This window comes from Medicago truncatula, chromosome 5, assembly GCF_003473485.1.
Source record: "Medicago truncatula cultivar Jemalong A17 chromosome 5, MtrunA17r5.0-ANR, whole genome shotgun sequence".
Lineage (NCBI taxonomy): Eukaryota > Viridiplantae > Streptophyta > Magnoliopsida > Fabales > Fabaceae > Medicago > Medicago truncatula.
Window position 1 is genome coordinate 12,084,183 of NC_053046.1, and position 12,350 is coordinate 12,096,532.

At 34.3% G+C, this 12,350-nt stretch overlaps 2 protein-coding genes across 2 annotated transcripts; both read left to right on the top strand.

The window, feature by feature from the left end:
• The first annotated feature begins 872 nt into the window (after nt 1-872).
• On the top strand, nt 873-3,627 carry LOC11416709 (putative disease resistance protein At3g14460). The gene is made up of 2 exons (XM_024783153.2): nt 873-3,353; nt 3,439-3,627. The coding sequence occupies exons 1-2, from the start codon at nt 989-991 to the stop codon at nt 3,498-3,500; spliced, it is 2,427 nt and encodes an 808-aa protein (XP_024638921.1). The 5' UTR covers nt 873-988; the 3' UTR covers nt 3,501-3,627.
• LOC112422028 (disease resistance protein RGA2) lies at nt 3,530-4,225 on the top strand. The gene has a single exon (XM_024784735.1). It carries the CDS (start codon nt 3,530-3,532, stop codon nt 4,223-4,225), a length of 696 nt encoding a protein of 231 aa, XP_024640503.1.
• Nucleotides 4,226-12,350: the final 8,125 nt, after the last annotated feature.

Sequence of the window (12,350 nt, forward strand, 5' to 3'; positions counted from 1 at the left end):
GGGCTGAGGTGAGCCACGGGCCACCCCCAAAGAAAAAAAAAAAAATCCCTATAGGGAAACTACAAAAATACCCTCTGCTTGATTTATTTTTCTCAAATGGCCCACCCAGCATTCCCAGCCTTTTCCCCTTCCTCAGTTACACATTAGACACAACTTCTTCTCCCTCTTTGGAATGAGAATGCATGTTACACTTCTATGTAAACTTGTTTCCCAAATATGTATAGCTCTGAATTAAAATTTTGCTTACTATAGTTATGTTACATTGATAAAGTTTATATATTAGAGTATAATTTGCTGGTCCACCCTCGATATTTTTTCTAGCTCTGCCACTTGTTACTTAACCAATGCCTTGAGGGAAATGTTTAGCATTCTCCTATATAAAAATAAACATATACATCTCATGATATATTTTTTTTTGTCAAGTAGCCTAGTGGCTGAAGCTCATTTAAATGTGGAAAAGTGGGTGTCAGGGGTTCGTTCGAACCCCTGCCCCTGCATAAATTGCAATGTCTCTCTACCAACTGAGCTAAACTAACGTGGACATGTTTAACACTTGTTTTTCTATTTATTTTATTTTTTGAGGGGGAACACTTGTTTCTCTATTTGTTTTATTATTATTTTTTCTTTGACTCAAGTTTCTCTAATGTTTGTTTAAGTCATTTTATTTAAATGGTACTAGACTAAGAGTTACCCACGTTACGCGGCAATCAAAACTAATTTAAAATTAGATGGCCAGCAAGCAAGTAGTTGAAATCACTGATCACGCTTTGTTGTTGGATTATCAATATCATCATCAATTAACAACTAATAAATCATAATTTAATTTAATCTAATCTATTTTTATAGTTTATTGATTAAATCCAGATAATGGAAAAGCACAATATGAAGTAGTAGTATCTTCTTCTTCCATTCTCCTAATTACCAGAGCACCAATCCATCAGTTTTTGAATATAGTATTATATTTTCAGACACACAAAAAAATCCTACAATGGACGTAGCCATGATTTCCCATTCAATCTCCAACATTCTACAAAGGATGGACACCCTAAAACCCTTAGCAATTCGACTATCAGGAATTGACCTCGACCAGCTTGAAAACAATCTTAAACAAATCAATGACAAAGTCCAAAAAAAGAGCCACTCCGAGTGGCTTCAAAAGGTTAAAGATGTAGTAATCGATTTGAACGATTTGACTGAGGATCTTCGTTACAAAGAGAGTATCAGATCAGGCTTAAGCATAAAGAATCGCATCAAAGGCACTCGTCATGTTAAGAAAACCACCGAGAAACTCAAACGCCTGATCGAGCAAGAGACGAAGCTAGGAGAAGAAGAAGCAGCAGTTATTAGTAATACTACTGAGAAAAGAAAGTCTGCATGTGAAGACTTTGAGAAAAATACCAAGCATGTAGCTGTTGGAAGAGAAAATGAGAAGGAAGAGCTTATAGATAAACTGGTGAACCTGAAGAACACTGATGCTGCTGTTCCTGTTGTTATTGTTATTGTTGGTGTTCCTGGAATTGGCAAAACAAAACTTGCTCATCTCGTTTGTGAGGATGAGCAAGTCGAAATGAATTTTGGGTTACAACCAATTTGGATCAAAACCTTTGATGTTGAATCTATAGCAAAAAGTGTTGCCGAGTCTCATCATGAGAAACGCCTCTTACTTGTTATAGATGATTTGAGATTTGAGATTAATGAGCCTGATTATCTTGAGAAGTTGCAGAAGAAATTAACTGAAGCTGTTGGTGGCCGTGCTGATACGGCCATACTCATTACTACACGTAGTAACCATGTCGCCGACAACATTGCTGCTGGACATGTTTTGAAGTTGCAGGGGCTTAATCAAGAGGATTCTTGGTCCTTGTTTGAGGAAATTCATGGAGCAGTTTCAAGCCAACACTGCACCACATTTAAGATCGTGAGGGATTGTCGTGGAGTCCCTCTTGCAATAGTGATCGTAGCGACAGCGATGCTCTATAATCGCGAGGGCTCGATTCTGCAACCAGAACCTCACATAGAGAAGATGTTTCTACAAAGTTTCAGGTATATCTATTACGAAGATCTTCCCACGTATCAGAAGTTGTGCTTTGCATATTGTTCATTGTTTCCAGAAGATTATTTAATTGATGCCGAGAGATTAATTCAACTTTGGACGGCTGAAGGATTTCTAACAATTTCCTCAAACAACAATCCAGAACAACAATTTGGTCGAGCTTGTTTCAACGACTTTGTTCCTTTGGTTTTTCATCAAGTGGAAGAAGAAAACGAAAACCAATACGGTGGTGTTGTGACAAACAACAACTACTTATATAGAATAAACCCGTTAATGCATAAACTTGCAAGGCTAGTCACCATCGACAGTCGTGAAAACATCACCGTGGATTCGATGGGGGAGGGTGTTCACGATGGAATGCTACGAGTTTCGTTTGATTATGCTTTAGATTTGTTGTGTGGGATCCCAGATTGTGTGTTTGAGAAAGCTAAAAAACTGAGGACCATTCTTTTGCCATACAACACTGACAACCCTCGGCTTCCTGACGAGGTACAGATGACAACATCAACCTGTGATAAGATCTTTAACACCTTCAAAGCTATGCGCGTGTTAGATATGCATGACTTGGGGATCAAGACGATTCCGAGCTCTATTGAAGAGGTGAAGTACTTGAGGTATCTAGATCTTTCTCATAACAACATAGAGAAGCTTCCTAGTTGCATCACAACTCTTATCCACTTGCAAACGTTGAAACTTTCTCAATGTCATTTTCTCAAGGAATTGCCAAAAGACATGGATGATTTGAGTTGCCTCAACCATCTTGACTTAGAGGGATGCTTGGATCTAACTCAAATGCCAAGTGGGATAAATAAGCTCACTTCTTTACAAACATTGTCACTCTTTGTAGCTAGCAAGAAATACGTTACAGGAGGACTAAGAGAACTCACCGATCTCAACAAACTGAGAGGTCACATGGAAATTTCGCATCTGGAACAAGTCAAGTTCTCGCAATCCAAGGAAATTGCTAAAGATGAATTTTTGAAAAACAAAAAATACCTTGGGTTCTTGACTCTAAGATGGGATCATGAGGAGGAGGAGGAGAAGGAAAGCAATGTCAACGACGAGAAGTCGCTTGACTGTATTGTGCCACCTTCGAATCTGAGAGTGTTATTCATTGTGGGGTACAATGGTCACACCTTGTCTGACTGGTTCGGTTCACTTCATTGTCTTGTTAAGTTTACCTTGAATGACTGCCCAAAATGCGAATTTCTCCCGCCAATGGATGAGCTTCCACATCTCAAGGTTCTCCAACTTCGAAGGTTGGACTCACTGAAATTCATTGCAAAAAACAATCAAGTTGGTAATTTCCCTTCCTTTACTACACCAATATTATTTTTTCCATCCTTGAAGGAACTTACAATCTCGGATTGTCCAAATCTAAACAGTTGGTGGGAAACTGAGATATGGGATAATGATAGACCATCTTTCAGTTGCATTTCCAAACTAAATGTCCAATATTGCCCCAAGTTAGCTTGCATGCCACTATATCCTAATCTTGATGATGAGCTCGTTCTGGTGGAGTCAAACGTAAGGTCAATGAGGGATACAATGCATTATGCTGACAGTACCGAAAGCACTGAAAATTCTAATTCACAATCACAACCCTTCTCCAAATTGAAGTCCATGGTAATTGAGCGTATTGACCAATCTCCACCGAAGAGATGGCTTAAAAACTTCATTTCACTTAAGGAACTTCACATTCGAGATTGTTTCCATTTGAAGTCTCTACCTGAAGGTTTCCGGTCTTTGAGTTCACTCGAAACACTCACTATTGAAAGATGTCAACAACTTGATCTTGAGTCCTCCCCAAATGAGTGGGAGGGTCTGATAAACCTTCGTTCTCTTACATTAAGGAGTATTCCAAATCTCAAGTCCCTTCCTCAGGGATTCGAGATTGTGAACTCTTTACAAGTCTTAAGGCTTTATGATTGCCAGGGTTTAACTTCTCTCCCGGAAAGCATATGCAACTTCGCTTCACTTGAAAAACTGGTTCTTTCGGAATGCAGAAAGTTAGATTCTCTGCCCAAAGGAATGGAAACGCTACAGTCTCTAAAGACTTTGATTATTAGGGACTGCCCGTTGTTATTGCCAAGGTGTCAACCAGACACGGGTGATGATTGGCCTCAGATTAAGCATATCAAAAATATTATACATGCCAAGGAAACTTCTTAAGGGAGTTGCATGTTTATGGGGTAAGTAATTAGCTAGAAACCGCAGGTCCAGTTGAATTGTAATTTTATTAATTCTACTTTCATGATCAATTTCTTGTAATGTTAAGCTATTTGTTTGTTCATGATCAATTTCTTGTGATGTTATGATATTTGTTTGTGTTGATCTTTACAAAGATTGGAGGAAGAACTACTATAAATATTTATAGACTCTAACTTCAAGTGTTTGATATAAAAGTAAACAGACATGTCATTCCTTCCTTGGATTGTAGCATCATTCCATCACCAAAAATCTTCATAAAAAAATATAAAATTTATCATTTCATTATTTCAGAAAATTTAATCATTTTAAGCATCAATACGATATCTAGAATTTGCATCAATTTTAATTTTCAATAATTTTGTACACTAATTATACAGTACTGGCATGTTTTGATTTTCTGGTTATAAATTTGAAGGACTAAAGAGGATGAAAGATGTGGATTTTCATGTTTTGTTATCTATTGCAATTTATAATAATATTTACTTTGCGATGTTGTTTTTGGTTGTTAGAGATTTTATGTTTGGATTTTTATCCGTCTTTAATATATTTATGATTATGCAAAATGTCAAATAGAATAGTTTTTTAAATTTGTTTTACAACTTTACATTCTCAACTTGCTAAATCACTAGAGGAATGAAGATAAGTAACTTAGTCAAAGAGTGAACAAAATTTTGTAAACAATGAGTCTTTTAGAGGATTTATCCTACCAACGGTAACTTAAAGAGGACCTTGATTTTATCCTAGCAAATTTGTAGTGTTTATTCTACATATATCTTCAGCTTCACAAACCTGAAAACATGGTTACAAACTATGTGTAAAGGACCTTTAGATAACATGTTTGCAATAGCTATTTGATGGATATGGCGCATCAGGAAAAAAAAAAAAAAAGTTTGGTGACAAGCAATGGAAAACCTGAAATGTCATTCATTTTATAGGCATCATATTAACTGACCTAACTTTGTTAATATTCGCTCCGTTGAGCACCACATTAATCGTAACATTGTTAAGTGGATCCCACCTGAAGATGGATGTGTGAAGTTGAATATTGATGGAAGTTGTGATGCCTTTGATGACACCATATTTGAGTAGTCTTAGCACCATAATAGAGTGGTAACAGTACCATATTAATGTGGTTTCAGTATTAAAAGAATGTACTTGGTACCATATTGGAGGTGTAATTCTCGAACAGTTTTTTATAGTGCAGTAGTTAATCGAACAGTTGTAGCTGGACTTGTTTTATCCTGGAGGCGGCGTGGTTGATAGTTTGCCTTGCATATTTTTGGGCAGTGCCACGAAACGTCTTAAAGAGAACGACCTGGTCGTGACTCATGACCTAGTAACAACTTCAGTAGATAACATAATTTGAAAATCCAAATAACAGTTTGAAAATCCAAAAACAACAAAAAGTGTTACAATAATGTATCATTTTGCGACACTTTTTTATTATTACAAATAATAATATAAAATGTAACTAAAACTCTTTAGTAATAGGTTTCTTTACCTAACAATTGTTCAAATGTTACTAAATTGAATCAGTAACATTTTTCTTGATTTAGTTACAATTTTCAAATATTACTGGATCTTAATTATGTTGTAGTGTAAACACGGATAGAGTGGGATAAAATGCGGTGATTCATGTTTGAATTTGTAATTCCACATGAAATATTGATACAACTAAACCTTTAAAATGTAACAACGAGGACCCGATGTGCAATATAAAGTTAATTAAACACAACTACAATATGAAAGTCCTAATCTATTTTTAGACAAGTCTCCTAAAATTTATGCAGGGGTATAGGTCCACCAAGTGAAATTAACCACAGTTAAACCTAGATTAGCTAGCTTATCTGCACAATAATTACCTTCTCTAAAGATATGAGTAATCATCAAATGCATATTACTGATCATAAGCAAGCAATTTTCTCATCTATTCTTCAATTGCCAAGGGACAGTATGGGGTGACTTAAATGCCAAGGAAGCTAGCATTGAGTCAGTGTCAATCCAGAGATTAGTCTAATTCTCCTGATATGCACACTCAATAGCCAGAATGATACCAAGAATATCAGCAAACATGCATTAGCAATTCTAATATTATAGGCAAAACAACCAAGACTTTCACCTCTGCAATTTCTGAAGATTCCTTCACAAGGTGCAAGGCCAGTGGATCCCAAGGAGGCACCATCAGTATTACATTTTATCCATGATTGAATAGGTGTGGCTGCCATAAAACCTCAATGATTTTAGATGCTCTAGAATTATGACAGTTGACATTAAAAGCTTTCAACAATCAAAGTCAGCAATGAAATTTATTGTGGTCAAAGAGGTTAAGTTTCCTGAGATAGAGGTGCTAACAATAATCATATTAACACAAGTTCTGGTGTTAGGTTTGATACTGTTGAATCTCATATTGTTTCTACACCACCAGATTGCATTTAAAATGTTAATGACTGCATAAGCAATAACTAACTTGTCTTGGGGACTCCATCCTCTTTTGCAAATCTCAGATGGATAACATTGAAGTTAGGTTGAGATTTAAGTTGATTAAGCTGCTAAGACAGTTCCACAAAGTCATGGAGAAAGAGCGTTGGAGGAAGAGATGCTATGAAGTTTCAGGTTGCTTGTTGCACATTGATGGGAAAGATAAGCCTCTGAGATGCAGGTTTTCATCGGTTGGAATCTTCTCATGGATCATTCTCCACATATGAAAAGATTTTGATGGAAGAATTGTTGAGTTCCATATTATCTTAGGCCATTCTTTTCTCTGATTAGGGATATAATGAAAGTTATAAGCATCCTTTAAAGAAAGATAACCTGAGGGGGAGTCTTTCCAAAGCAACTTATCAACTTTAGGCCTCCAAGGGGTTGTAACTTTGCTTATGTGATGCAATAAAGATGGATAGGCTATTTGAAGTTCCATAGGGGCGTGCCATTGAGAATTGATGATGTAGTCATTCACTGTAGAGAGAAGATTATGATGCAGGTTATGGGGAATATGAAACAAATCAACAAGGGGGTTCCACACCAATCATGAGTCCAGAAGTTGATCTTTTGGCCATCACCAAGCAACCATCTAGAGTGTTGTTTAAAACATGATAAGCTTGAGTTCTAATGCCACTCCAGACTGAATAAAAAATATGATAACCTATGAACTTGTTATTTCTGAGTACTCTACTTCTCAAAAAATCTGCCGATTGATTTTCAGAATGTAGCAAATCCCAGCATAACTTGAGATTGGTGTCTTCATTTAATTTAGATAGGGATCTAATACCAAGACCACCTTCATCAAAAGGTGTTATTGGTTATTATAAACAATGTGTTGGAACATGTGTGGAAATTGAGTTAAAAAGACTAAACACAAATTCCCATGTTGGGTAGAACTAGTGTTGTGTGAATTGAAAAAAGTGAAAGTCCCTCATCGGATGGAACACACACATTAGTAGTGTTTATATAGTGGGGGTGTATCTTTAAGAGGTACATAGTTATGTGAACGAAGTAAGCACTAGAGAAAAAATATATATTGATATATATTTTATTGTCTGGAAATGATAAATTAAATAATTAATTTAATCATTATTAGAAAGTGATTTCTTAGTCCCCAAGTTTTGTTAAAATATTTTGGAACGCAATCTAGAATATTTTGGAACATAATCTGAAATATTTGGGCAGGTAATCTAATATATTTTAGTACATGATCTGAAATATATTTTGATACTCAGTAATATATTTCTGTATTGAATAATATATTTTACTCAATATGATATATTTTGAGACTCAATTTGAAATATTTTTTGTACTAGATGTAATATATGAATTACTTGCTCCCAAAGTTTTTCACTTATTAGTTGTGAATTTTCTCTAGAAAAAGAGAGCTCACACACAGCAGTGCATTCCACACACCGAAATTCAAAGTTGATGCTTCCTGTGTTTTTCCTCTCTTCTCCCTCCTTCGACTTGTGTTGACAAGTCCTTCTCCTTTTTCTACTCCTTTCTGTCCTTTTGGAATTAAGAGTGTTCTTAAGACCATATAGTCCCTTGTCGATATATTGTCCCTTCGGAATCAAGAATGGTCATAAGAGCATAGTCCCTTCAATTATTTATGTCCTTTTAGAATAAAGAATATTTTAAGATCATAGTCCCTTTTCGGTATAATAAGAATGATCTTAAACATATATATTCTTCTTCAATTCATGGAGAAGTTAGATGTTAGAATGGTCGTAACACCATATTTGAGTGGTTGAAATACCATATTGATATTTGGAGAAGTTAAAAATTAGAAAGGTGGTAACACCATATTTGATTGGTCTCAACACCATAATAGAGTGGCCATAGTACCATATTGGTTTCAGTATTAAAAGAGTGGTCTTAGTACCATATTGAAGGTGTAATTCTCGAACGGTAGTCTACAGTGCAGTAGTTAACCGCACAGTTGTAGCTATGCTTGTTTTATCCTGGAGGCGGCGTGGTCGATAGTCTGTCTTGCACAATTTTGGGCAGTGCCACGAAACGTCTTAAAGAGGGCGACCTGGTCGTGACTCAACCTAGTAACAACTTCGGTAGATAATAGAATTTGGAAAACCAAAATACAACAGTTTGGAAATCCAAAAACAACACAATGGAACTGGGACAAAAGATCATAGAGACTAAATCAAAACAACAAAAACTAAAAGTAAAATGTGTTGTATTTGCGAGTATTATAAGAATTTGTTGGGACAAATGAAAAAAAAATGTATATTTATTATTAAAAAATAATTATAATTTAAAAAATAAAAATATTTTTAATTTTAATTTTCCTTCCTCAATTTTGATTTTAAGAAAAAAAATGTTTCTTAGACACCAAAACTATATTTGAAAGAGAATGAATGTGAATCTTTCACAATGTGATAGGAAGAGAGATATAGAGAAAATGAATTGTTGAATGGATGTAGGAAAATTAGGTGTATCTGCCATTATTGAAAACAATGGAGTGTGTTATTTGGATAATCGGTTTTTGAACGACTTATAGTACAACACTACTAAAAAAACAAAAATTAGTGAGGGAAATTTAGTGAGGGAAAACGTAAAATCCTTCTCTAATTCCGTCACTAAATTTTACGACCAAGAAATTTGTGAGGAATTTCATTTTTTCCGTCACTAATTTCCCTCGCTAATTTTGCTTTTTCTAGTAGTGCAACCAAATATATACAAATAAATTATGATGTTGCGTGTGGTGGTGAATTTTGGTTGTGGTGATGATAAGGACGAGTTTGTGGATTGGTCTTGTGCTTTGGGGTTTGCTTTGCTTTTCTTTTCGCCGGCTGCTCGTGGTGACCTTCAATATGGGTCCATCGTCTTCACCTCTGCTCATTCAAATTGGGTGGTTCGATTTTGGGTTGTTTTCGAACTGGTTTTGTTTGCCCTAATTTTCCACCTGTTGACTGTCTCAGGAAATTGTTATATGGATTCTAGTGGACCGATCATCTTTGCTTCGAGATCGGAAATTAGTGTCAAATTTCAAGTTTTTGAGTTAGTCAAGGTGTCTTCTCTGGTGGTCCAGGAGTTAAGGGGTGCCATAGTGATTTGATTCGGAAGTTTGGTGGGCCGATCACTTTTGATTCGAGATCGGGACTCAGATTTCTTGACTCCAAGTTTCTTTTTTAGGCTAGTTTTGGTGTCTTTTCTAGCAAAATGGGGGTTGATAAGTGGTGGAATCAGAATGAGTGGAGGAACAACTCATTTTTGAAGTCTTTTAATCAACCAAGCCATTTCTATTTCACCTTAATCACCGTCAAAATCTTATTTTTTTTAATTGTGTTGGCTTTTTATAGTTTATTTTTCTGAGTGTTTAAAAACCTGGTCATAACCTGACGTATGCAGATTCTGACTCAGAGTCTGAATGCAGTGTATTAAAATACATAACACAAAGATAAAGAGACAGAGAGAAAGCAGACACAACAAATTTATACTGATTTCTCTCACAATACAAGAGTAGTCAAGTCTCCTTGCACTATAATCACTCTAGATTGCTAATTGTTCAAGGACTTTTTCAAGAGACTTCTCAATACTCAAGCACAACTGCAAAAGACTTCTCAATGCTCAAGTAATATTGCAAGAGACTGTAATTTCATAGAAGACGAATAATGCAAAAGCTTTGCATATTATTCAACTATCATGTGAACAGAAAATTCAGGATGATCTTTCTGATTTTGAATTATATATGGGTCCTCCATTGTTTACTTTTTGCAATAAACATGTTTCCCACTTTATATATCAAAAACTTTTTGACTTGGACTTTGCCGTGACAGTTTCCACATTAGAAAATTTTTAGTAGAAAGTTATTTTAAGAATAAAAATAAAATTCCCTAAAAAAAAAAAAGAATATGCAAAGCTATTGGTAAAAAATACGTTACTATTACATTACTGTCTGTACCGTACCTCAAGTGTATTTATGGGTTACTTGACTCGTATTCCTTATTGGATCCCAAGTTCACGTTGATGTGAGTGTTGTAGTAGCTTTACATTCGATTTTAACGTGCAAAGCAATTCTCAATTAGTTCCTCTAGAAGCAATAAAATGAAAGCCACGAGTGTTGCCTCTGTTAGAATAGTTCCTGAAGTACTCACCTTTGACAACTACGAATGGAGTGTTTTTATGAAAGATTATCTGTTGGTGCAAGGTCTTTGGGACGTTGTGGACACTGGTCACCGGTGATAATACTGATCACCTGGTCACCGGTCTTTTTCTTCCTGAAGTATTATTCAATTAAATTTTAACAATACTTGATAATTTTGTAAAAAAAAACAATACTTAATAATTCTAAAAATATTCATAACATTTCCAAAAGATAGTAGCAATAGAGTACCAAAATAATTCATATTTCTTAGTTCATGGTTACGATGATATATTTATGTAGATAGTGATTGTTTGAATCCTGATGAAGAAAAGGAACAAAAATGAAGAAGAAATTATTTTGTGTGAAGGGTCTCCCCTAAAAAAATTGTTTAAGGGCCTTATTATTCGTTTTATGATTTAGTGTTTCCACCTACGAATTAAAAGGTTTTTTTTTTTTTTTTTTTTTAGGACTAGGCGATGCTTACCAGAGAGTTTCTGAAGTTGAAACCGTAATTTCATGGAAGGCGAATGATGAGAACGACAGATTCAAGATGATATTTTTGATTCTGAATCATATATATATATGGGTCCTCCATTGTTTTCTTTTTGGAAAAAACATGTATCCCACCCTATACGTTTAAAACTTTTTGACTTAGACTCACTGTTACAGTTTTCGTATTACAAAGTTGGTTAAATATGTTGTTTCTCATTCCTATAAATGTAATTTTTTTATTTTTTTTTTATAAAAATTTCTTCAATTTTTAATCTTTATGAAAATTTCAATCAATACTTTTAACCTGTATATTTTTAAGTAAACTAGTAATAGACCCGTGTTTCCACACGCGTTACATAACATTGCGGTAATCATATAAAAAATAATTACATTCTCAATATTGTCAAATATTTAAAGATATTAAATGAAAATTACCGACATTAATATAATGTTTCTATTGAATATTTTTTTCTTATATATAGAAAAATATGTTAAATATTTTTATCACGTATGTTGTGGATTTTACTATCTTATATACGCGAAAACAAATTTTTATATGCATATATAAAAAAGTTAATAAAATAATATTTTAAAATTTGATGATTATTTTTAAAATATCAAAATTAATATAATGTATCTTTTTTTTTTTTTTTGTGATAAATTAATATAATGTTTCTATTAAATAACTTTTTATTTTATATGAGAAACACCGTTGAATGTTTGCATTGCACCCGTTGTAGATTTTATGCGTTTTATCCGCAGAAACAAATTTTATGTTAGTATATGAGAAAGTCGTTATGATAAAATTTTGAAAACTCATTAATATTTGTATCGCATCCATTGCAGATGTTTAATGTTTGTATCACATCCATTGCAGATTTTATGCACAAATAAATTTTTATGTACATATATGAGAAAATTGATATGATAAAATTTTAAAAACTCGACTACTTTTAGAATATCAACATCAATGTAGTGTTTCTATTAAATAACTTTTTATTTTAT